Source organism: Chiroxiphia lanceolata, chromosome 9 (genome assembly GCF_009829145.1).
Source record: "Chiroxiphia lanceolata isolate bChiLan1 chromosome 9, bChiLan1.pri, whole genome shotgun sequence".
In the NCBI taxonomy this organism is placed as follows: Eukaryota; Metazoa; Chordata; class Aves; order Passeriformes; family Pipridae; genus Chiroxiphia; species Chiroxiphia lanceolata.
Window position 1 is genome coordinate 3,747,354 of NC_045645.1, and position 24,920 is coordinate 3,772,273.

General features: G+C 44.0%; 1 protein-coding gene across 9 annotated transcripts in view; it reads left to right on the plus strand.

Moving 5' to 3' along the window:
• Nucleotides 1-497: 497 nt before the first annotated feature.
• The window catches only part of ST3GAL3 (ST3 beta-galactoside alpha-2,3-sialyltransferase 3), a 177,782-nt gene continuing 153,359 nt past the window's right edge, over nt 498-24,920 (plus strand). For 5 of the 9 annotated variants that reach the window (XM_032696349.1, XM_032696353.1, XM_032696352.1 and 2 more), the window contains exons 1-2: nt 4,799-4,841; nt 5,529-5,673. In XM_032696349.1, the coding sequence (XP_032552240.1) occupies nt 5,559-5,673 (115 nt within the window). In that variant the 5' untranslated portion in view covers nt 4,799-4,841; nt 5,529-5,558. Of the gene's footprint in view, nt 938-4,798; nt 4,842-5,173; nt 5,233-5,528; nt 5,674-24,920 lie in introns of those variants that run through there. The other 4 variants (XM_032696357.1, XM_032696350.1, XM_032696351.1 and 1 more) reach the window with 4 other exon arrangements.

Consider the following 24,920-nt stretch of genomic DNA (forward strand, 5'->3'; position numbering starts at 1 on the left):
GTGGATACAAGCTCATCTTTTCAGTGACTGATCTGTGATGCTGCTGGAGAGGCAGCCATGACATCCATGATTTTAGGACAGGGAGCAGGCAAGTGAGGTGTGTGGAAGTGAAGATGTCCCTGAACCAAACTCCATCCGCCAGGGTTCTGGATGTGCAGCTGAGATCCAGCTGGCCAGCCCAGGTGGCTCTAACCTGCCAGCAGCAGGTCTGGAAAAGACTCAGGATGATCCTGCCTGAGTGCTTACCCTCATGCTATGGCAGAAAGGACCAATGCAGGCCTTTAAGACAGAAAATAGGAAAAAGCAGATTTAATCCCTGTGTCAAAGCATCAGGGACGCTCATTGTGGGATTCTACATCTTGAAAAGGATTCAGGAAAATCAGAGAGGCTGTGTAGAGCAGAAATGCAAAAAATGGCTTGAGGGTGGGAGGAAAAGCCTGGCAGAAAGAGAATTAAGCAACTCAGTATATTTAGCTTATCAGAAAGACGGATGAGAGGGGGTTTGCTAGCAGCATATGTGTAGTGTCACAAAGAGAAAATGCCAGGCTCTGAAAGGCTCTTTAATCAAGCAGAAGGCAGAACAAAATGGTATGTCTGCAAGCTGAAGCCAGACGCAGGGAGGTGGGATGCTCTTCTGAACGTGAGGGTGAGGGACTCCTGAAACAGACCCAGAAAGGTGGGAGTCTCCACTGCTTGTCTCCAAATCAAGCCTACCTCCTCTCTTGGAAACTATGCATGAACCAAACACAGAGTATTGGAATTACTGCAAGGAGATGAACCGCTGAGCGCTGTGCTGGCCAGCTGCTCACCAGCCACTGCCAGGCAGGACCATTGGGTCACTTCAGCTGAGGAAGACCCTGGGAAAGCAGGTCCAGTTGGGCAGAGTGCTCGGGGAGCTGACTGGACAGGCTCCAGGTGTTTACCTGCGCCCGCAGGGGTAAGTGTGGCTCTTTGCTGTTGAAAACATCTGGAGGGTAGCAGAATTTTTGAGCCAAATTCAGATTGGTTTAGCTTATTTCGTGTGGGCCTGCTGCTGTTTAACATTTCTGTTCTTAGCACAACCAGAAATGCAAAGTATTCTCCACAGGCTGATCACAGAGTCTGTGCTTAAGAATAAAGCATAATGAGTGTGTGAATGAAACAAGTTCGGTCAGAGAGATAAGACAGAATACAAGTGTCTTACAGCCCAGATTGCATTCCCCAAGCCTGTGCATCAGCAGAGGTAATCTCTATCTAGCCATTACTTGAAAGAGATCTTTGCTGTGATATTTAGTGGTATTTAATTAATCATGAAATATTGCATTAATTAGTATCAGGTCTGATTTGATGACATGTAATTTGGGGAGAAGGATTACAGTGTGAGTATTAGAATGATAATTTTTATAGGGTAGAGAAGCAAAAGGAGATTAGGAGTCTCACTGTGGAGGAAGCCTGGATGCTGATGTGTGTGTGTTTGGCATCTGATGCAGATAGTTACAGCATAACTTTATTTACTGGTGGGAAAAGAACCTGTAGCTGTTATTTACGTGCCATTCATATAGTGTATGGCTCAGTCACCCGGAAAGAAAAAAGCAGGCAGGCATCAGTTCAGTGGGAACGCCCCATGGTGCTTAGCACCACACATGAGGGGCATTTGCAGAGCAATTTTGGCATGCCCCAGGTGGGCTCCTTTCAAAAGAAGGGCAGAAGGAAGCTTTGCTGATGGTCACCTGCTGTGCCCAAGTCATGCCTAGTCCATCATGATCATCCCAAGCAGCATGCAGCATCGATGCAGGGACATGGGGTAGGAATCCTCACTGCTTGCTCTGAGCAGTGACCTGCGTTACCTGCGAATGCAACCACCAGCTGTGCCCTCTGCCAGAGCCTTTTTTCCCCAGACTGTGGCCAGTGTTGCTGCAGGAAATGCTCTGCAGATATGTGGGCAGCCACAGGCTCAGCAGGTTTGCCACAAGTGGGTTTTGTTGAGCAGGATGGGCTGCAGCTCTTGCCCTATCATTTGGTCAGTTTGGCTTTGAAAAGCTCCAGAGCATTCTGGAAAGCGGCACAGCAATATGATAGGATTTAATCAGACTTAATTATTCCCCTGCTGTCTATCTCCTAGCAACATCCAGCTTGACATCTGCCTGCGAATGAAACGTATAAGCTAAGTAGGAACACGCTCAGACTGAAGTCCTGCTTCTTGAACCAAATCACTAATCACTTCATTAATTCATCTCATGGCTGTTAGACAGGTACCTGCCAGGCGCTGGTACCTGATTTTCAAAGATACACAGTGCTTCTCTCCTGAGTTTTTTCCAGGCTGGCAAGAAGCGTGACTTCATCCTTTCCAGCACACCGACACCTGATAACAGGGGTATGGTTTCCCCGAGTGACAAACATGGGTTCAGGAGCAAGCCCCAGCCTTGTCATTGTTTGGCTTCCTGCTGTAGGTCCCTGCTTATCTCATTGTTGAAATCAGATCACCTGCTGTGCCTGCACACTGTGGGGTTCAAAGGCCAAGTGGTACAGTTGGGACAGTTTAGGTGAGGTTTGGGGTCAGATAGAGCAGATGTGGCACAGCGGGCACAGGCACAGGCAGCTCCCTGTCACTGGGACCAGGGCAGTTAAGGCAGGGAAAAGAGACCCAGCTTACACGGATAGAGGGATGAAGAGGGGAAGAGAGAAGCAGGCCTAAAGCAAGTGCTTGTGAAGTAAAACTGGGCTCCAGTCAGACACGATGTGGCACAGGAGTCAGTGGTGCTACTGGAAGAAATGAGCCTGGCAGCAGAGCTGGGGCCTTTGGAGGAGGCCGCCCAGCCCAGCTCTGGCTACAAGCTTGCCATGAAGCTGGAGGGAAGGGAGCTGCCTCAGGTGGATGAGAGCAACAAGCACCTTGAGTGGGTCAGCCCTGGGAGCTGGGGGTCGTGTGGGCAGCAGAGGGAGGGCAGACCTGCAGATGGACGGGCTGTGTAGATGCGCTCGTGTCCCCTCTCGACGCACCTTCTATGGGGGAAATTGGTGCCAGTGATACCTGGGTGTTTGCATGAGTCTGATGGTCTCTTGTGCTGCCTCTAGAAGTTGTTGGTATCCAAAAAAACCTAATGGCATGTCAGTGAGACACGTGCCTCCCTTATGTCTCTGCAGAGGAGTGTGGCAGTTCTGCAAGCCTGGCTGTGTGGGTGCCACACTTGCAGCCAGCTTGCACTGACTTCATTTGTGTGGAACACAAAGTGAGGTTTCTGGCTGTGAAAGTGGAGCTGTATGAGTCCCTACCAGCTCTCCCTGTGACCTGCATGAACTCTGCCTTTTGTGAACTGCCAGGGAGTGGGCTCAGGCAGTGCTCAGGCAGCCCTGTGCTGCTCAAGGCAGTGTCTGCTGTTTGACATTGGCACCTGGGCTCACCTGCACTGGGAGCTGCCACCATGCCAGACATGATCCTACTCAGATTCTCTTAAACTCACATGGTTTTTGTTTTCCTTCTGTTATCCGTGACACATGGAGGGTCACTGGGCTGCTGTGCTGTTCTGAAGATGCAGGTTTATTCCTAATGGTTTCTTTCCTTTCAGATGACTTTTCTCCACACGACTAATAATTTCCCTTTATCATTCTGTCCCCGTGCTGTCTTATACTTGAGTTTGTCACTTGTCCTTTGCCTAACGAGCACTGGGGGTAACAGCAAGGCCAGCAACAAAGAGGGCAATGCTGTGGGAAGAGCGAGGTGCAGGCTGGCCCCGGTGCTGCAGTGTTCACAGGGCAGCTGAGCAGTGAGAACGTGGAGACCCAAACACCTCGGGGAGTGCCTGGGACCTGCACTGGCTGCATGGTGTGAGCTCTGCTGTGCCGTAGAAGGGCAGCTGGTGGGGTCTGTGCCGCCCAGCATCGTCCGTGCAGCCTGGCGAGGTCCAGTGGTGGGGGCTGTGCCACACTGGGAAGCCCGGGGAGGTGGCACAGTGCCGTGCAGTGGCTGGGCAGGACCCTGCCGGGTCTGCAGTGCAGTCGGGATCTGCAGGACGGTGTGGAGGCAGTGACTGGAGTGTGCGGCACGGACAGGGGCTGTGGGGCAGTGACGGCAGAAGGCAGGGCTGGGCTCCCTGTGTAGTGGCTGCCGCCTCGCTGGGCAGAGCAGGGCAGGGGTGAGGCCGTTCGGAGCAGCGCTCGCAGGGTGGGCAGCGCAGCAGCGGAAGGGAGAGGCAGCGCACTCGATGCAGTGAGCGCAGGGCAGGGGATGCCGTGTCACTGCCGGGGCACAGCGCTGAGCAGCGGGGACGTACAGAGCGGTGGCGACGGGGTCCGGAGGTGCCTCGGCTGGGGAAGGTGCAGTGCTGTGCGGTGACAACGCGTCAAGCCTGGCAGGGGCTGAAGTGCCTGGAGGGGCCGCGCAGTGCCAGGACTGGGGGCACTGCAGCGGTCTGGCGGTGCCACGGCGTGACTCGGGAGCGGCGCAGGGCTCTGGCGGGGCGGGGCGGGCACACGGCGGGAGCGGAACCGGCCGCCGGTTCCGGGGGTGCGGGCGGGGCGGGGCGGGGGGGGGCGGGGGGGGGGCGCGCGGGGGTCTCCCCGCGCACGCGCACAGCCGCGCTGCCGCAGCGCCCCTCCGGCGGGGACCCCCCGCCCGCGCGCCGTTGGCTGCGGGCGCGCCCCGCGATTGGCTGGGGCGCGGCCCCCCCGCGCCGTCCCATTGGCTGGCGGCGGCCGCTACGCGGGCGGGCCACGCCCCCTCCCTCCCGCGCGCCATTGGCGGGCGCGGCGCCCCCCGGCGGCGGCGGCGGGTCCCGCGGGGCGCGCCCGGCATGGCGGCGCCCGCAGCCCCGCGCCCGGGGGGCGCAGGCGGGCTCCGAGCGCCCGGGGCCGGCGGCGGCCGGGTGAGGAGGGGCTGGGGGGTGGGCAGGGCCGGGCGCAGGGGCTGTCTCGGCAAGCGGGGCCCGACGTGGCGCGGGGTAGCCGGGTTGGAGCCCGGCGAGGCGCGGGCAGCACGGCGGCGCTGCCCGTTCAAACCTGGGCTGAGCCGGCCGCGGGGAGCTGTCAGACGGCGCGGAGCTGCCGTGCCGCCCGGGCCCGGCCGTCCCCGGGCGCCGGCACCGCCTCCAGGGCAGCGCGTCCCCGCGGCGTGCCCGGGGCTCCGCCGCGCTGCAGCCCCGAGCGGCGCTGCCCGGCCGCGCCCGCGGGCCCCGCCGGCCCTGGGACACCGCGGGCAATGCGGGTCCGCTCTGCGGCGTGTCCGAGGACGCGGTGCTCGCCAGGCCTCGGCGGCGGGTCCGTGCCGGGCTCGGTTGTGTGGAGCGCTCGGGAGCGGGGCTGGTGCCCTGTCACAGCGTTGCGGTGACCCCCCCCGCCCCGCCGGAGCCGCGTGTACCCTTGGGACAGCCAAAAAAGGCAGCTGCCTTGGGTGGTAGTTAGTACTTCACTGACGCGGTGCGGGTAGCGGGTGTGTTTGACCATGTGTTTACCTTGTTGCACGATTACTGTGGGTGTGGGAGTGCCTCTTCAGGGAGGATGTCCATCGGAGAAGGCGGCTCCGACCCCAACCTCAACGTGCTTTTCTCTCCCAGGTCATGTAGAAGAGCAGATTTAATGTGAAGATGGGACTGTTGGTGTTTATGCGTAACCTGCTGCTAGCCCTCTGCCTCTTTCTGGTACTGGGATTTCTGTACTATTCCGCTTGGAAGTTGCACCTTCTCAGATGGGAGGATTCAAGTAAGTATAAAGCACCGTGTAACTTGCTGGGCTCCCTAAAATGTCTCTCAAATAGTTGCAATAGCAGTGAGGTGGTTCTGATTTAGTGGTATTAGAGGGATGTGGTTAAGCCCACTCAAATGCTGGAGCTTTTAGTATGCTTAAGGGGTCGAATTTGTGACTACCTAATGCTCTTTATGGCTTTACTTTTATTACTGGGTACAAGAGCAGGTTCATGCTTTACAAATCTAGTATTAGAGACCTCAGTTCTTGGAATATTTTGTGTTAGTTTATGATTTCTAATTGTCAAAATAAAGAATTTGCACGTTGAGGCTTTTGTTCCCTGAATCTTCTCTACGTTTTAAAATGTCTATGACAAGTTGTTTTTTTCTCTGGTGAATTTTGATTTCTTTCTATAATCATGTATGCTGGTTATCTCATCATCTTATTTTGTCCTTCAGAAATCCTCATCTTCCATTTATCTTCCCTGTTATTATCTGCCAACTATCTGTCATCTAAAAGGATGTCTCTCAACCTTTTTAAGTCCAAAGAGACATCTGACCTCATTGAATACAATTTGAGGATTGTACTGTGCCACAGGAGGTTACAGTTGCAACGACATAGAAATTAGGCCGAGGTCTGATTGCTCAGTTACTCCTCTCATTTTTGCCTGTGTTGATTGCTTTCTTGCTTGCATGCAAGAATTATTTATTGAAAACACAAAAAACAAGAAAACATTTCCCGCCTCCCCCCCTCCTGCCCAAAACACAAGCCAGGCTTCTCTGCAGCTGTTCCACGGGCTGTTTCAGATGTCTCACAGCCGACTGTTGCTCCCTGGATCAGCAGCTGAGAAACACTGATCCAGAACCGACAACAAGCCGCTGGTCACATTCTGCTTTCACTGTGTTGTGCTTCCGTGCGTGCTGCTGGAGGTTTCTGCTGCAATGCTCGTTAAACTTAGCGTTTTTCTACCTCTACATGCTCCAAATCTGCGGTTATGTGCTCTTAAGAAGTTTTACGTGATGACAGATGAGGACTCAAATATGACACTTGTGCTGATGCAGTGATTTTTGCAAGGAGAACTGCTAAGGTGCTTTGTACTGGAACAGGTATTGTAAGATTGAATTTGTTTTAATCAGTGTCTTTCTGCACAGGGATTGTTTCTTCAGGTTTGTGCTTCATAGAGGGAGTTAAGAATCTTGATTGTGACCTCCCGAAAAGTAGCACTATTGATGATGAGGTGTAGAAAATCCTTCCTGCATGAAAATAAGTACAGTCGTAGTTAACAGTTTTACCTTATTGTCACGTGAAAAGGAGGATTTTCTGTCCCACCTGTATTAATGTATTTTTTGTCTATTAGTGTCCCCCTCCCAGGAATTCAAAGCCTTTAAAGTCTGAAAACAATCAGTCAGTGTCTCCTTAGGGGGAGACCCTTCGCTTGACAGATTCTCACATTGAGATGGACAGGACTTTTGATACCCTGTTTATGGGGACTGCACTTAATAGCAATGGAGAACCTTCTCAACAAGTTTCTCCTACGAGTTGTTCCACTGTAGACAAGCCTGCCAGCACTGAAAAAAAACAAAAAACCAGCTCACAAAATAACTTTTATTAATACAAATCTGTGACAGCTTACAGGGTTCGTGTGGTCGGTGATAACATTTAACTGCAAAATTCCACTTAAGGAATAAAACCTCAAACCAGAAGCACACTCTCCAAAAGCAACTCCCTAAGAAGCAAGAGCTCACTATAACACCTCAATACAAAACTCAAGCAACCCCAGTCAATGACAGACCAATTTAAAAAGACTAGGACAAAATCTAAACGCACTTGCTAACGCAAGGTAAAAAGGAAAAAATATAGCCACTTCTCACTAGCACACACTTTAACTCACCAGGACCAAGAAATACACACTTTAAGGCAAACCAAAATACAGTGACTTGAAGTATGTGATCTAAGGCATTAAAGTACAATAAAAAAAGGTAAATTATATGCACGGTAGTCTATAAGGTATAGGGCAAGGTAAAATTTGTAAGGCAAGGTAAAATTAGTATCTGTAAGGTAAAGGTCAAATAAATAAAGCAATGTAAAATAGCGAAGTAAGGAGAAAGGGGAAATCAAAGTATAAAAAGCAAAGTACAATTAGTAAGGCAAGATATAAGGAAGCAAAGAACAATTAGTCTATAAGGAAACAAAGTACAATTAGTGAAGGTGAAAGCAAAGTACAATTAGTAAGGCAAGATATAAGGAAGCAAAGTACAATTAGTCTATAAGGAAGCAAAGAACAATTAGTAAAGGTGAAAGCAAAGTAAAAGATAAAAATGATTGCTGGGATCTTTTGGGAAGCCATCAGGAGTCTGTCCCTTTTTGTGTAGCCTTATCACCTTACAGTGGGTTTCTGGGAATGCCCCTCTCCGGGTGCCAGGGTTTTTCCGGAACCGCTCAGGACTGTCATTGTGGCCTTAAATTGATCTGTCACCTTACACTTATCTGCTACCACATGATCCATTATGAAATTATGCCACCTGCCATCCTTTGCTTCCTTCATATCACCAGGAAATCACTTTGGACTTCCCAAGGCCTGCAAAAAACCCCTTCATGCCACAGCTTATGTGAGATCTTTGTTACATGTGGAGAAACAGCTTTGTGTTTGTGTCATACACCAAGGTGCTGGTGCGGGTTCTGACTTTCTCCCAGGTTTCTCTGCCTTTAGCTTTGTGTGCCATTTGTTATTTCACACCCTATGGTAACTTTGCCTTGTGATGCAGGGTTGCAAATCTATGTGCAAATACTGTGGGTTTCTGTAAATGGAACAGTTTTACCTGGAAAGATGACGTTAAGTTGCAGCCTAGTTAGAGTGCATTGGCTGATTTTGGGTACCCAGGATGTTCTGACAGGAGCACTGTGAGGTGACATCACAGACCTTTTGTTTGGTGTGTGTCTCCTTTCTGTTAATCTTTTGTGTAAAAGGTGTTGTTCGTTTATTCTTGCAAGTTGCAGTGCACGTACAAAGCCATGATGCTACTTTAAGGATTTAGATTATTGATCTTTATCAGTTGTCACAATTGATTCAGGCTGTACTGTTGTTCCTTCTAGACACTTTTATGGATTGTGCCTTAAATATCAGATGAAGCTCCTTGAAATATTAGTGTGAACAGCAGTCCAGGATAAGAGGACAAAATTTTCCATGTTACTTTTGAAACAGTGAAGGCGGTCCCTGTTTTCAGTTGGTCTTCAGAGTTTTGTATGCACCAAAAACCATTTTATTTATCATGTAATTTTACACAGGAGGAACTTATGCAAATTCAAAATACAAATTTAAAAGTCCATATCAGGAAACTTGATATCAAGAGTTAATGTTAAGCTTCTAAACATTTGGAAGTTAACAAATTACAGACTTGAATTGACTTACTTAACTGTGATTAAACTTCCTTGAGCATGTGTAATATGATACAACATATAATGGGGCAATTATTCTTTCTATTTGCTTAAGGGAGCCTTGCCTAGTTCAGTGCACAAGGCAGGTGGTTTCCTGAATTCAGTGTGTGACCTTGTAAATTTCTTTAAGATTGATATGATAATGCTGATGTCCCCAAAGGCAAAACTAAGTCAGATGTGGTAATTTTTGTGTACTTAATGATCCAAGATTGTTGATTGTGTGTTAAGTTACCTTTTTATTAAATTATTTTCTCTTTTCTTGTGACCAGTGTATTTTTTCTGTTTAATAGTGACTCCCTAGCTTCAGCAGTCACATTCCTCTGTTCTGTTCTGCTCTCTGCGCTGGAGGAGGCACGAAACTAATCTGATCCTGACATCTGACACCCTTGAAATCCCTTCATTGACTGGTTTTAGTAAACTTGACACCTGTCCTAAATAACGGAAACAAACAAATTTGCCATAGAGTATGGTGTAAAACACTTGATCTGCTTACTTGCTGTTTCTGTGGTTTGTTCACTTAACGTTTTAGAAAATGCCTGCACGTGTTGTTGTTATGAATGAATTTGAATGGTAACTTTGTAAAGAATCTAGTCTCCCTGAGACTTGGATGTTTGTGTATTTAGCTGCTGAAGTAACTGAATATCTAAAGTAATTTGTTTATATGCACTTCTGACCTCTGCAAGAAAGGAGGCTAAACTTCAAAATAGACTGAAAGATACACATCAATGTTTCTCTTAACGATCTCTTAACATTAAATGTTCTCCATTTAAAGTTAAATCTGTCCTTTTGAGTGATGCCTTATTGAGTTCTGAGAGCCTATTTTCCTTGCTGTGCAACTCTACACCTTGCCAAAATACAAAGGAGAATAAGGAATAATTAATTCTCTAAGGCTTATCTTTCCTGTGACAAGAATAGATTGAATTTGGCTAATGTGAACTAATTAACATTGAATTAAGTTCAGCTGTTTCTTCCATTCAAGACAGACCTCCAGTGATTGCTGCCCCTCTCTCTCAAAGCCTTGTTTTGTGGCCGTATGTTTTTAGTTCTCAGAGCAGCAGCAAAGCACAGAAACGAGGTGTGTAACACTTGTGTGAGTGCAGGAGGGCCCTTGAGTTCTGGTGACTGTTGGGATAAGCAGTGTTTGGGACAGAGGTGAGCTTTTCTTCTTCTCTTTCCCGATTTTTGTGTTGCAGCTTCAGGCTCTGACAGTAGCGGTAAGAGCCATGCACCGTCCGTGCGTGTCCTTCCCAGACAGGCAGTAGGGAAGATTCCGTAGCCCTGTGATGAAGAGTGTTGAGCTGCACGGGGGTGTGCTGAGCACACAGAACTGTGATGTGGGAGACAAACGAGGAAGTAAAAAGTTTGTGATCGGGTTTAGCTGTCCTGAACATTCCAGAAGGATCTCAGAGCAGCAGATAGTCATACATCTCTGTTCCTTGTGTTTCTGGACACTTGGTTGCCAGGGAATTTTTGCATGGTAATTGTGGTGATAGGATCAGGCTTTGAAGGTCTGAAACATGCACTGCGGCCTCTTTCCTAACAATTTCCCATCCTATTCCTTCCACCTTCCCTGGTGCTTTTGGCTCTGAGGAGGAAGGAAGGTGTGTACCATTATGTGTACCATTGTGAAGAAGGCAGCTTGTGGGAAGGTGCACCACTGTCTCTGAAAAGTACAGTGGGAGATGGGCTCTTGCTGACAGGGCCTCTTAGGTTTGCTTTATCAGCTTGGAGAAATGCATTTTTACTCATAGCAATACTGGTACTTGTTACTTAACCTGGTATGTGTAGAGCCGATTTTGCAACTTCAAAATGCATGGGTTTTAAGGAAGGAATGATTCCATTAAAAAAATGTCCTGACTATGGAAATATTGGACTCATTCCCTCAAGGCAACTTTTTCTTTTTCCCCCTTTCTCACAGTATTGAAATATACTTAGGACAAGGACAGTGTGATGCTGTTTTCTTGTTCTCTGTTGTATGTCTCTACATTAGCATGGACTTAATTTAAAGAAATAGATACTCTGCTTTATGTACTTTTGCCAAAACCTAAGTTAGTACAATTTGTAGCTATGTATTTTGAGCTTGTCAGTTTGAATGTGGTTTTTGAAATGTTTCCAGGTATGTTCTGTTGATGTCTCCGTAAAAAAATCAAGTCACTACTCTGTCATCTGTTGCTCTGTATTATTTTCAACTCTAATTCTGGAAAGGAAGCCAAGGAGATAAAGCTTTGGGAAGAGATTTTCTGAAGGTATTTCAGGACCCTTATCCTTTTTATTACTTTTTTTTTTTAATGTCTGTTTCCATGGGAACTGAAGAGACATAAACAGGCAAAACTGACTCACTTCTTACAGGTTTTTAGTCTACTTGCATTTCCATGGAAACCAGTCTTGCAGCAAAAAAGGCTAAATTAATCAAAAGCAATAAAACCTTTATCGTTAATATAAATACTGGTTTACCTCTTTCGAAGTGAAATGGTATTTTTGTGGTATTTTTGTCACTTTTTGTATCAGTGTCTAAAAATGTGCTGAAGAAATGTATCTTCTTACAAGGGTTTGGAACATGCATGCTCTTTCTCCCGAGGCTAAAGCCCCATGGTATGTGTGGTGATATCTACTGTGGGTACAACTGTTGTGTCTTCAGTTACTGGGGGTGTCATTTTGCTGCATCAAGGGAGTGGATCTTGCATACACTGACCTCTGACTTCCTTCTGTTCTGTTGTTTAATGAAAAACCAATGAAGAGACACTGTCGGTGTGTGAGCAACTAGGCCACAGAGACAAACGTGTCCTCTTTGTGGAGTGAGGCACAAAATGGTTTTGTGTTCTGCTGTGACTGTCCTACTTGCCTTTGCCAGAAGATGGGAATGCGGGAGTGCTCCTGTAAAAAATAACAACTCTGGGCCAGCTCAACTTGGCACTGGGAGCATAAATCTCTGATTAAAGTGGTTTGAGCTAAGATGGCTGAATTGGTGGTTAGGTGTGTGAAGGAGCTTATCTTTTCTTTTATTGCAGGAATTACAAGGCACTCATGCTGCTGTTGTGAAGGGTGGTAAGGAAATGGTGATAGTAAACATTTTAATTGCTCAGCAGCTGTCCTTGGCCTTTTCTTTAGGGGCGAGTGTGTGTGCCTGTATGTTCTTTGGCTCTGCTTCCCAGGCTGGAAAGCCTGAAAGATTAACCTTGTGGGCATTAGCTTTTTTAAAAAAGACTGTTTGGACAGTATTGTGCAGCAGTCTTAAGTTTCCTGAAACAGTTACTTCTTTTGCTTTGCAGGAAGAGACCTGAAACAGCATTTAGATGGATTATTGTGGCTTCTCTAATGCTTGAGTTATTAGTAACTTCAAGGTTTGTTTCATCTGCTAAGATGTCTTGTGTGTTAGTGTTGTTGTACTTTCTGCATCAAAACTGAGAACAAATGTTCAGAAAGTTCTCATAACATGGATCTAGCTACAGTTTTAAGGAATTGCTAGTTTTCAGATGCTTTAGGGATTTGAGGATCACTGTGATACTTTTTTGAAACGCTGAAAATAGCAAGTAATGTTATTGAGGCAGCAGTGAGTATTAGAAACAAAGATGTAAAAATAGAAGTTAAGAGTTGTCTGGTAAAGTAGCTTAACTTTTCTAAGATTTCTCTTATTGGGCTGAAGTATTCCACTTGTGTTCAGCTTGAAACTTAAATCTTTAGTGTACTAGCTATGGTGGATGATTCTCTTATCTGTGCAGAACACAGAAAAATGGATTTGGTGCCCAGAAATTGCTACCGCTGTTGGAGTTACTTGGTGCTCCCTGTTAGTCTGCCAGAATAAGCAGCATGGCTAAACTTCAACTCCTGCAACTCAGGACACTCAGTTGTGGTAGTGTCTTTCACAGCTGTCATTGTGCCAGCTACTTTTTGCTTGGCTGGGAGCAGATGTGTGTGTTCCTGGCTCACCTGAGGCAGCTGGCTGTGGGCTACCAGGACAGAAGAGACAGTCAACTTGGTGAATGTGAATCAGAACATGCAAGAGTTAAAAAGAAAATCAAAAAAATTCACGTACTGTCTTTTAGAAGGCAGCACGTCACAGGGCAGACAAGAGGAATAGGGGAATGAAAGTGTTTCATCTTTTGGTGGTCTGTTACTGCCTATTTAGTGCAATACCCAACGTTACTTTATGACCCTGCTGTCTCTCCAGGAATTTCTAGTGCTGCTGTAATGTTAACAGTGCAGGACAAAACTCTGCAGGGGCAACGGGAAATGATGCATGACAAAACTGTTGAGAGAAGGAGAAAGCATAATGTTGCCTCGTCCTTGGGATTTCTTCAGAGGAGGAAAACTCCCTGAACGCTTTTCCGGCTTTAGGAACCTGTAAGGAGCAGATTTAGTGAAGGGCATTAAGGGCATAGCACCCTAAGCATGTTGTGGATCAAGGGGTGGCTGCAGTGCTGTACTTGTGCTCATCTTCTGTCTTCATTTTAGCTTTTTCAGCCCTGGGTTACTGTTTTAGTTCTGAACAAATGATGACTTTTTAGCAAGATAGAAAAGCAAGGTGAAAGAATACTTCTCCATCTCCCTACACACAGCTGGGCCTTAGCTTTGTATCCTGAAACAGTAAGTTGTTCTTGCTTCTCTTGACAGCAACAGTCTTGCTGCTGTTTCAGCCTTTCTATTTCCCTTCTCTCCATTTGTGTGACTAGCTGATGGGCACATTGAGGAACTTGGCCAGTTTAAAACAGAGTATGTTTTTTATTTGTTTCACTGAGTTGACCTTAACCTGACTTAGTGTCTCGCTTTGCTTCACTTGCTCAACTCTTGTACATTTTCTCCCTGGTCCCCCAACAATTTTTTGGGAAGGGTTCCTGTGACTTTGAATAGGCAGATGGGGATACTGTTCATAAGGAACAGCACTCAGTGTCTTACATACAGCCAAAGCTGTGTCCTCTAATACATTTTCAGAGGTCGAAGTCAGCAGCTTTCTATATTCTGGAAAGGTACATTGCAGTGAAAGCACTTTACCTCTTGTAGCAATTGCTCTGCAGCTGAGTGCTTTCAGAGGTGAAAGGACTTATTCATCTCAGCTGACTGTGAACCCCTCAGCAATGTGTTCAGCTGGAAACAATACCTCCTTGTGAGGGCTGTCTCATCCCTGTTTGTGAGTGGTTCTTTGGCTCTCCTCCTTCTCCTCACCGTGTATCCCCTCGGGTGCAGAGTCTGGCCATAGCAGCAGTGGCTGTAGGGATTAAGGTATTACCAGCCTTCATGGAGGCTCCATCCCATCACTCATTTTATAGAATAGATCACATGGACTTTCTCCCTTGGCTTTAATGTAGTCAGGCTGGCTTTGGGCACCTTCCATGCCCATTTCAATTCTGCTTCCCATCAGTTCTGCTGACATTGTTGGGACAAAGGAGGTAATTTGTGATTTGTCTCGAGTTGAACATCTGCTTTTGCTGTGACCTTAGTACTGATTCTGACCATGTCTGTCAGCTTAGGGATGTTTTGCAGAGGAGATTTTTCCTACATTGTTGCCTTCTGCCAGCCTTGTCACTGTAACATCTCATTTTTTCTCATTGCAGTCCGGGTGTACATCACAGTGTCAAGCTGAGGCAATAAAGCAGCCAAACCTGGGTATGACTTGCAAGGACAAATACACTTGGGTCATGAGGTGTAGCTCTCTATGAATTATGTATTTCTTCTGCACTTCAGAAGGAATGTAATTGTGCATCCAGGCATCAAGCAAAAAGTAATTTGTACTGTGCATGAATATCCTGAATAGGTGTTTGAACCTGAGGTAGCTGATTTCAAGTGGTTGCTCCTTTGTGGCTCTAGATGATTATATTGCTCTTGTATGCATTGCTTTCCTGAGGAAGTAATAATGTGTGAGGATAGTGCCAAAATTCTAGTCAGGTATGGAAACTACAGGATGTTTCTTAGCCAGTTTTGTGGTATTTTGAATAACGAAATGCCTGGACAATCCAAGATGTGTATATTTCTGAAGGTCCGAATTTAGCATTTCTTGCTCAACTGCCAAAAAAAAAAAATCAGAATGTGTTAAAATTAGCTTTTTCCATTTTTAAGCTCTTATAAACATTTTTATATTTAATATTATTATTTTTTTCATATAATGCTAGGATCCCTCCTACTTTAACTCAGCCTCTGTTACAGCATATCAGTTTTTCACAGTTGTTATCTTGTGGATTTCAGTGTTCGGGCACAGATTAAACATGTGAGTCATCTGAAGTGCAGCAGTGCAGGAAGTGTGCCCTTTAATCGCTCACAGAACAAAAGGAGTTAATAATCACAGAAAAGTTTAACTGACATCTTGTCTAAGTACAGTGAGTGTGCATGTTCTGAGGAGTATCTTTTTTTTCAAAGCACTATGCATTGAAAACAAGATGGCACAGAAATCAATAAAAGCTGAGTTTTCACAACAGGTAAGTAAGTAGCTGATGGCTTCCTACATATGAAAGCTTACTCTAAATACTGACAAAGTTAATAATTTACAAGTACAATTGCATCTTTTTGTCTTTGTCACAAGTGAATCAATCTCAGAATTGCTTTAAAATACTATATAAATATTGCTTCTCAGCTGTGATGATGCCTAGAGACACGGATCAAAAAAATGTACTGAGAAACGTTTCTTAGGATGCAGAGTGATAAACAGACTTGACTCAGGAAGGTAGAGGAAGCTGAGGCACAGGAAAGTCAAATTTTTCTGTGTCACGCAGCAGCTCAAGGGCAGAGCTATGAATAGAATAAAGGTCTCAAGGCTTTTCATCTCGTGTCCAGTTGGCCAAATGAGATTCTCTGTCCTGTAATTACACATTCTGTGTCTGTGTAGTTCAGGAGAGGAGCGATATGCTGAAGTTGCTTTCTTGGGGAAGAGGTTGTTTTCTGATGCTTGTAAAAACACAGCAGTATTTCAAAGTACTGTATTGATAAAAAAAGACATGGTCTGCCTGGGCAGTGCTGGTGGAGTGATGTAGGTACTGTAATTAGGGTATGATGTGACTAGTGTAAGCTGCTGCCAGAAGCTGCCTCACCTGCATCTGTGCAAGTGCCTTAAGAACTAAGTGTACAACCTGAACTGTTGGGAATGCTGGTTTGGGGCTTTTTAACCTTCAGATTCACCACATAAAAGGCTCTGTACTTCATGCTTTCTAGGTGCATCAATACCACAGCCGCCTCTTTCTTTTTTAAAGGGAATATTTTTTTTTTTAATAATGAAACAGTTTAACTTTGCTCTCCATACACAAGAACTCTTTTCTTCTGTTTTAACTTTAGTCTGTGCCTGAACATACATCTTTTTCAAACTTCTAGAATTTCTGCTCAAACGATGAAAGACTGAGCTTCCAGAAAGAGGGAAATAACAAAACCGTTCAGGCGGTTTTAAACGTAGGAATCACTAATGCTCTAGGTATAATTAGAAATCTAATTACTGTGAATTTAGTTGCAAAGACTTTTCAGCCTTTTGAGACTTGCCTCACACAATTCTATCATGTTCCAAGTGGAGCATAGGCGGTTCTCTGTTAAAACTGCTAGGAAATTAGTAATGCTGCTTCTTTCTGTTAGCACTGCTGCCATAATCTCTGCTAGAAGTGCCTTATCTGAGCATTGGAAAGGCTTTTATTATTTTTCATTATGACTCATTATAACATTATTTTCTATATCTTTCAGTTCAGAGCTTTTGTGTTTGGGTCAGGTGCTTCATTAGAAGCAGAAGCCTGAGTCAGTACAATGTAAAGACTGCAAATTGAATAATAGTGAAAAAATGTGTTAATTCTGATTGAATTTACTGATTTTTGCTTCATATTTAAGGATGCTTCAAATGTAGTTTAGATATTTCTAAAGTTTTGAAAGGTAAGTTTACACATTGGTTTAGATTAAATATGAGGAGGAAATTGTTCACTGTGAGGGTGGTGAGACACTGGAGCAGATTGCCCAGAGAACTTGTGAATCCCCCATCCCTGAAAGTATTTAAGGCCAGGCTGGATGGAGCACTGAGCAACCTGGTCTAGTGGAAGGTGTCCCCTGTCCATGGTGGAGGAATTGTAACTAGATAATCTTTTAAGGTTCTTTCCAACCCAAACCATTTTATGATTGAAAAATAGGCCTTATTCATGTTAGAAAAATATGATAGCTTCAGTTCTGTATAAAATATTACTTCTGCTTGCTGTGTATTTTATTTCCCACTAAGTTAGTTTGATAATTACAGCAAGGTATATTATAAAAAGAGTTTATACTTCTATGAATAGAGACCGTGCTGTTATATGAAGGGACTGCCTTTAGGCTGGTGGGTTTTGACCTTTAAATGTCTTTGAGTTTCTTGATGTAGTTACTAAAACTTTTTTTTTTTAAGAATAATTAAAAATAGCTCATAAACAAGGGCTAAGTACTCTTTATGATGTACTCTCCTATGCAAATTACACTTCCTGTGTTAAGGGATGGATGGATGAAGGACTAGAGAAATCTGCTGTTGTGTGGTAGATTTGCCACTTTTCTGATAGAGCCTTGATGCAGATGCAGAATTCCATCTTTGATTAACTGTAAGTATGACTTCAGGAAATGGCAATGTAGAAGCGAGAAGAACCATTAGGGTAAGAACTGAAAACTCAGTATTGGGAGGTTCGCTCATTTCTAGCAAACTTTATGATTGTAGCATTAAAAAGAGCTAGGATAAGAATTTTTTACTGCAGACTCTAATGTAATTTCAAAAAGTTAGAGCTACTTTGATTTTAATATGTAGCAGTGTGGGCAAAAGGTTTTTTTAAAAAAACCCTCTTTTCCATTGTGTGTTAAATTGGTAGTTTTGACATAATTCTGCACTAATGCTCAGCAGCAGTGTTTGTTTGTGCCTTTGCAGGAATGGAATTACCCTGTAAGTAGCTTTACTTGTCCTTGTCCTTGTTCAGTGTTAACTAATCTTGTGATGGTTTCTTTCTTCGAGAACCTCTTTATAAGTCTGAGCTGTATGATAAATTTTGAATTTTTCCACTGTTTGTCTGGAAGAGGCAGACAACAACCTGTAAGAGTCTGCAGCTGGCTGTCCTGCACGTGTGGTGGACCAGCAGGATTTGAAGGGTGTGAAAATGCTCAGTACACGTGTGGCATTTACTGTCAGTTTTCTCTCCCTGAGAACTCTATCCAATGCACCTGTAGTTTTCTGCTATGGTATCTCTATTCTTTCTTTGTGAGCATATTTTTCTCCTGTTATACTTACCCGTTTCTGTAAGCAGTGATTTTCTTTTTTAAGGGCACGTCGTGCCTCATTCTTGAAGTGAAAGTTGCATGACATACTGTGATTTTTCTTCATAATTTTTTGCCTGGTTCTGTGCTCTTAATTTTTTTTTTTTCCCCCCAGTTAAAAGCTTTAATCTTTGTGAAGACTAAACAACACGATAGGCTAGGTAAGGTGAAGTGAATTCTGGAATTGCCTTGCCGGAAAAGTTTCCGCCGAGCCTGTGGCTGAGCTGATGCAGAGTGAAAATACAGAGGGGCCTTCTCTTCCCTGTCCCTCCAGCTCTTTAGGAAATGTTATTTTCAACCCACCCCAGGCAGGCCGACGTGCTCCAAGCGGTGTTTTTGCGGGAATATCCCGGGATCCCCGCGGAGCTCTCGGGCACCGCGTGGGGGCAGCAGAGCCCGTGGCGGGGGGGGGTTAAAAAAAAAACCACCACCAAAACCACCAAAAACCTGCCCAAACCACCACTAACGAACCCCCAAACCAAAAAGCCCGCAGCGTGCTTGTTTCCTTCAAGGTTCCGGAGTGAATGTTAGTAAATGCTATGTTAAAAAAAAAACCAAACAACAAAACATTTTGTTGAGTCGTTTGGTTTTAGAGGGACTTATTTTGGAGAAACCTTGCTATTTATATCCAGTCCACTGCTATTGCCAGTAGCTATTTTCATTGTCTGATCAAGTCCCATCTTGTGACAAATTTCTAGTTTTGCCTCCTGACACTCCAATTCACAAGGTCTTTCATGTCTCACCCTAATAGCTGGATTTTTTTTTTTTTTTTACATTTAGTTGAAATTCTGCACATGCCCAAAGAATCCGGGGAGATTGAAGACATTACACAGCCATGTAAGATTTTGAGTACCGTGCTTGCATTATTGTAGAGGGAAGAAAATCTAGATAATTCTAAAATTTATAGGAAACCAGGCTTTGTTACTTCATTTATTTACAGAACAGCTTGTTTTATTTAAAAGACTTTTGCTGAGGAGAAAGAAGACAAGTTTTAACTATTTAATCTTGTCTCATGGGTTTGTGCTCTGGAGAAAATCTGGTTGCTTTTAATCCTGAGATCATTTTTGCAGAGAAGGAGAATAAAGAATAGAGAATAAAGATACATTTGATAATTTGAATTGCTTTTCTTCAGGTAGAATGTCTGTGGGAACTGAAGACCAAAAAATGCTGGAGTCCTCTGCCAAGGGGTGATGACATGTTTATAATTTTGAAGAAATTACAATGAGACTCTTAAGAATTTATCTGGGTTCAGAAAATAATTTAGTATCTGTATAGAGGTTGGAAAGACTTCAGAGGGTGTGACTAACCGAGATTTTAGAAAGCCAGATTAGGAAGGATAATGAATAGTACTTCAAGGTATTAAATTTCTTTATGTGAACTTACTAGGAAAAAAATATATTCTGATGGAAGCTGTGCTTTTCCAAATGTTTCCTATGTTGTAAGCACCTGGAAGATCAAGTGCACATATTACATTATTTCTTTGAAAGCAAGTAATATTTGTACTTCTAGGGTTTGCATGAGGTAACTGTTGATATAAGATCAGCTTGAAGATGAAAGATTTATTCTAGCAAAGCAGGGCGAGATTTGGAATTAGGCTTGGGAAATAAATATTCAGAATTAGCCTGTGGTTGATGCTGGTTTCTTTTCTGCTACTTTCTTATATCATTGTTTTGAAGCTCAGAAAACCTTAATAATGCTCCATCTTCTGGCTCCAGTTGATCCTGAGACGTAAATTAAGGCTGGTTTGGAGTGACCAGCCAATCCCTTCCTGATTCATTTTTGTAGCAAATTAAGAAGGCAATGGATTTTTCTCTGGAGCACAATCTCTGTCTTTATTCTGTTGTTTAAAGCAGAATCCTTTGTGCCTCTCTCACCTGAATTTTTATTTGTATATTTCTCTCTGATTCCATTTAGCCATTATCATTGCAGCTTAGTAGTAAACAGAGCTCTTTTACTAAATATAACTGTGGTACACTCATAGTTGTGTGCATACATGTGTAACATGCAAAAAGTGGAAAAAAACCCATTTTCATCTTGTGTTATATATCCAGATATGGTAAGCTGGAGGAAAATAAACCTGCATGGATTTGTTTTAATGTCCAATTCTTTCAGGTTTAAAATATTTTGAAAAATCTTAATTATTTTTAAGAACAGAGAAAGACTTTATAATATAACGCTAGTTGAAAGGAATGTAAGGAACTCTCTCTCCTGGTCAAAGGCAGCATCAGTTATTTTGTTGAGACCAGGCCTTTATCCAGTCAGGTTTTGAAAACTTCTAAGAATGGAGGTTTTTGGAGCACAACCTTTCTGTACTTTCTGTTTTCCGAAGTTTTGCTGTCTTTGTGGTAAACCGACTTTTATTTACATCCAGCAGTTGAAATCTCTCAGTTCAGCTTCTGCCCCCTACCTCTCATCATCTCAAAACCAGGGGTTTCTGTTTTCCCCTGCAGCTGCTGCGGGGCTGCCCTTTTGTGTCCCCGGAGCGCTGACTTCTGCAGGCTACACAAGCTCCTTCCCTCAGTCCCTCCTCAAAGGCCTTGTGCTGGTGCCCTGGGGTTTGATCATCTGCACAATCCCTTGTTTGTCTGGAGCCCTCCCCTGGAGACCGAGCATGATGCAGTAGAACAGAGGGCTCATTGTCATCTGGAGAGCTTTGTGGTTTTTAATTTGGGTATCCCCGTGCCCCCTGGCCTAAACTTTTTTTACTGTTTTATGTCAGTGAAATTATTCCATGTACTTTTGGGTATTGCACCTTCTGGTTCTAAGACCTCTTTATTGTGCCTGTGCTGCACTGGAGGTGCATGTGTTGCAGTTTGTTGAAGAAATGCCAGACCAATGAAGGGGCACTTAACATGGAATGTATGATATTGAATATACAATAACAATACAGGTATTGATGTTGCTTCCACAGAGGCCTTTTGCTTCTCAAGAGGATCAGTCCAAAAGCAGTCACTATTAAGGGAGTATAGAACAGAGTGATGAGTAGAAAAACAAACTTCAGGCACCAGGCACCTTCTTTAGGCATCCTGTTTGATGGTGCTCTAGTGGAGAAGTTTTTTCTAATGTCCAGTCTGAACATCCTAGTGTGTAACTTGCAGCCATTGTCACTTCCTTCCCCTGAAGGACTTGCAGGATGGTGTGGACATTGAGTACATGTTTCATATGACTACTTTTTTTTTTCTTAAATGCAGTTGTAGGTATGAAGTGAAGACCTGAAGACAGTGTGAGAAGTGGGATATTCCAGGATAATCAGAGCTTTCTCTCTTGAGATTTCAAAACTCAGCAGTTGAGAAGGTCAATGAGGAAAGGCAGTGGCTGTTTGTGCAATACTACTAATTTAGGCTCTGAGTGCTTGACACACAGCTGTTTGGTAAGCTCAGAATTAGAACTATTTGGAAGAGGATGGCTGTTAGAGACTGCTGTGTAATCAGAAGTCGAGGACTGGTGTGAAGATGATGGTTGCAGGAGAGGCCATGCATGTTGTAATTGGTTCCCTCTGCAGAAGGCAGTGCTGCTCAAAAGAGCTGGATTGGGTGGGAACACTGCTGTGTTTTAACTGCTTCTGCTGCTGCCAGCTGTAATTGTTAGGCATGTCTGGCTTGTAACTAAAAATGTGGAGGTATTTGGAGTGTTGAACCCAGGTTTGATCGTTATGGAAGTGACTATAAATTTGGGGTTGCAGCCAATTTCAGGGGAAGTCTGCAATGTGTTGCATCCAAAAGGAATAATGTCCTTAAAGTCTTCCTTGTGTACTTGTGTTTGGATTTTCTAATCGTTTTGAGCATTTGTATTGCATATTCTGTCATATTTCAACTTTCTGGACCTTTTTTTTTCAATTCCATCTAGCTCTGCAGTTTCTGGTGTAGCACAGTTGTTTTCCAAACTATTTTTGAGGTAGTTTATTTTTTCAGTCAGTCATGCACACAAAGCTGTTTAAGTCTCCTGCCGTGAATTACTTCATTGATACAAGAATCTCTGTGGTATAGAAACATTTGAGCTATTTTATTAGTTGTGCAAGAAGATGTGTGCTGGTGGCAACCACAGTGTAGTATATTGCTAATTCATATCCCTCTTGAATCCTGGTAACCATAGCACACAGTTATCTGTTTTTCTGCCTGCAGTGACTACACCAACAGTAGTGGTTGTCTCTTCTTCACAGCAGCTCCACTTGTTGTCCTTGAAAGGTGAGATTTCCAAAGCATGCAATATTCAGTAACAAACACCATGATTTCTTTTCTTTCAGTAGGAGTTGAGAAGTGAATATATTCTTCTTCCCAGGTATTTTATCTTAAAACAGGTTTTATCAGTTCCTCCTAGCCCGTGTCTTGTACACTTCATAAAACACTTTAATTAAAAAGCATTATTTGTGGTATTTCCTTTGTCCCTGTCCAGTGGGAGTTATTGGGATGAATGTTTCCAGAAGGCTTCATTTTGCACTGATTGCTGGGTGGTTCCCTTCCTACATCCTGTAGAGTGTGAAGCCTCGTCTCCGGAATGTCTGTCTGGCCCAATAAAATGTTTGGGGAATGTGTTTCTGTGCAGTCACGTGGGGTATAAATCCCCTGTAATTGCATGTTGGATGCTGTGCTCTGGCAGGATTATAAACACGTGCAGGCGTTTGCATACTGGAAGTTTCATCTTGAAGATAGGAGCAAATCCATGTCAAGAATTTTTAATTTCTCTTCTCCTCCATGTTGTTTCTGCATCAAGGCAGATGCTTTTGGCTTCTCTTAAAGGACAGGCTTGAACATGTCTCAAATTTCTAGATGGATGCTGGGCAGCTGTACTGAGAAAGAAGTTAAGGTTGCTGTGATTGCAACATCTTAGGCCTTGGGCTGTATTGAAAAATAATGTCTCTTCTGCCATAAAGCAGAAGCCTCCTTTTTACTGTCCTGATGTAAAAAATTGTTGAAACTTAATTTTATTTTTTTTTAAAGCACTGGCAGCAGAAAGATGTGAGAGTAGCAGTGCTGAACAGTCAGTCTGTAGCTAGGAAAGAGGTGATGTTAAGTTCCAAAATACCTATTTAAGTTTTGAAAGAATAATTAGTATTTATTTTTAACTGCTGTAACTTATTTTCATATTTATGTTGTGTACCTCAGTGCCATTATCTTGCATTTTTGTGCTCTGGGCACTTTGTCTTTTAGTCCAGCTACCTCACTGGCGTTAAGAAACCAATGGGGAGTGAGCTGGAAGGACAAGGCAGTTTCCTTTGCTTTTGTATACAGTTTAGGTACTTTGTAAGATACTTAAGTAAATATTTAATTTGTAAACTGATTGTCCTGGTTTTTTAAGTGTAGATGAATGTACGGATTTCTAGTACTGTTTATTTTCTTGATTTTCTGATCTTAAATATTACTGCTTGTTTTACAAGTTGCATTTTTTAACAATGGCTATTCAAAATCTTTTCCTTCATAGGAAATTGTAGCAAACAGCCCTGGAAAGAACTGCAGGAGGTCTTTCTCTGGGCCTTTAGAAATCATATTTTTAACATCATTTTATACCAGCATATGTCAGAAGTACTCTATGCAGTCTAAACATGGAAACTTGGCCAATCTATCCTAGTGCTTAATTATTCTTCCCTGTAGACAGATTTTTCCTGATGTCTGCTGTAAATCACTTTGACCACAATCAAGTCCATTGGAAGCTTTTCTGGTCCTCACCTTCTCTTATTTTAATTTTTTTTTCCTCCCCTGAACATGTATTATGGATTTTAGATTAGTCAATAAGCTTCTTTCAGTCTCATTTTCCTCTGATTTGGGATTTTTAATCTTTGTAGTAGAGGATTTTTTTAGCATATGATCACTGCTGCTTCTGAAGATGCTATAACTTGTGCATATGTTTCTTGGAGTGTGGTACTCCAGACTGGATTTCTTTGGAGGCTCTGTCTGTATGAGGGGAGTAGAAAAATGTGGTTTGCAGTTGTGCTCTAGTTCATGCTTTTCAGTGCAAAGACATTGGGGTTTCAGTGTTGTGGTGCCAGTTCAGATCAGCTTGCAGTTCACTGTAACTTGTTAACACCATTGTGTGTCCTTGGAAGTTCTTTGTTCCCTTGCCAAGATTCAAATATCTGTGTATTTGCCATACACTTGGAAGTCTTATTGCTGTTGCTGTGAAATCTATAAAAATGTAGTTCTGTGTCAGTTCTGATGGAGACGTGAAACCATCTTGTGTGACTTTTCCTCCTTGCTGCTTGTTCACATAGGCATCCTACAATGAGGATGCCTCTGCTTCAAACTGCACTTAGAGGCATTTTTTGCCCTGTTGTGCTCACACAGTCTGTGCTTATCCTCCCCCACCTTGCCTTGCACGTGAGGGGAGAAGAAGAGTAGTGCATCCAGCTTCTGAATTTCTGTGCTATAAAGGTGATTAGCTAAACACTGTGAGGGTGGTGTCACCTCGAGTTTTAGGGCTGGTGCTGAAGCTTCACAGTGACCCTCTGTGAATGGGTCTGGAATCTTCTTCGTCTCAGGACAAGCCTGAGGGACTCTCTGCGTGACCTCCCTGTTTCTGCTGTTGCTGTGCTCAGTCTGCAGTGTGATGGCCCTTCTTCCAGCATGGGATAATGAGTTTGTCAGAGGATATCAGATACCTTGGGCCATTTGCAGATG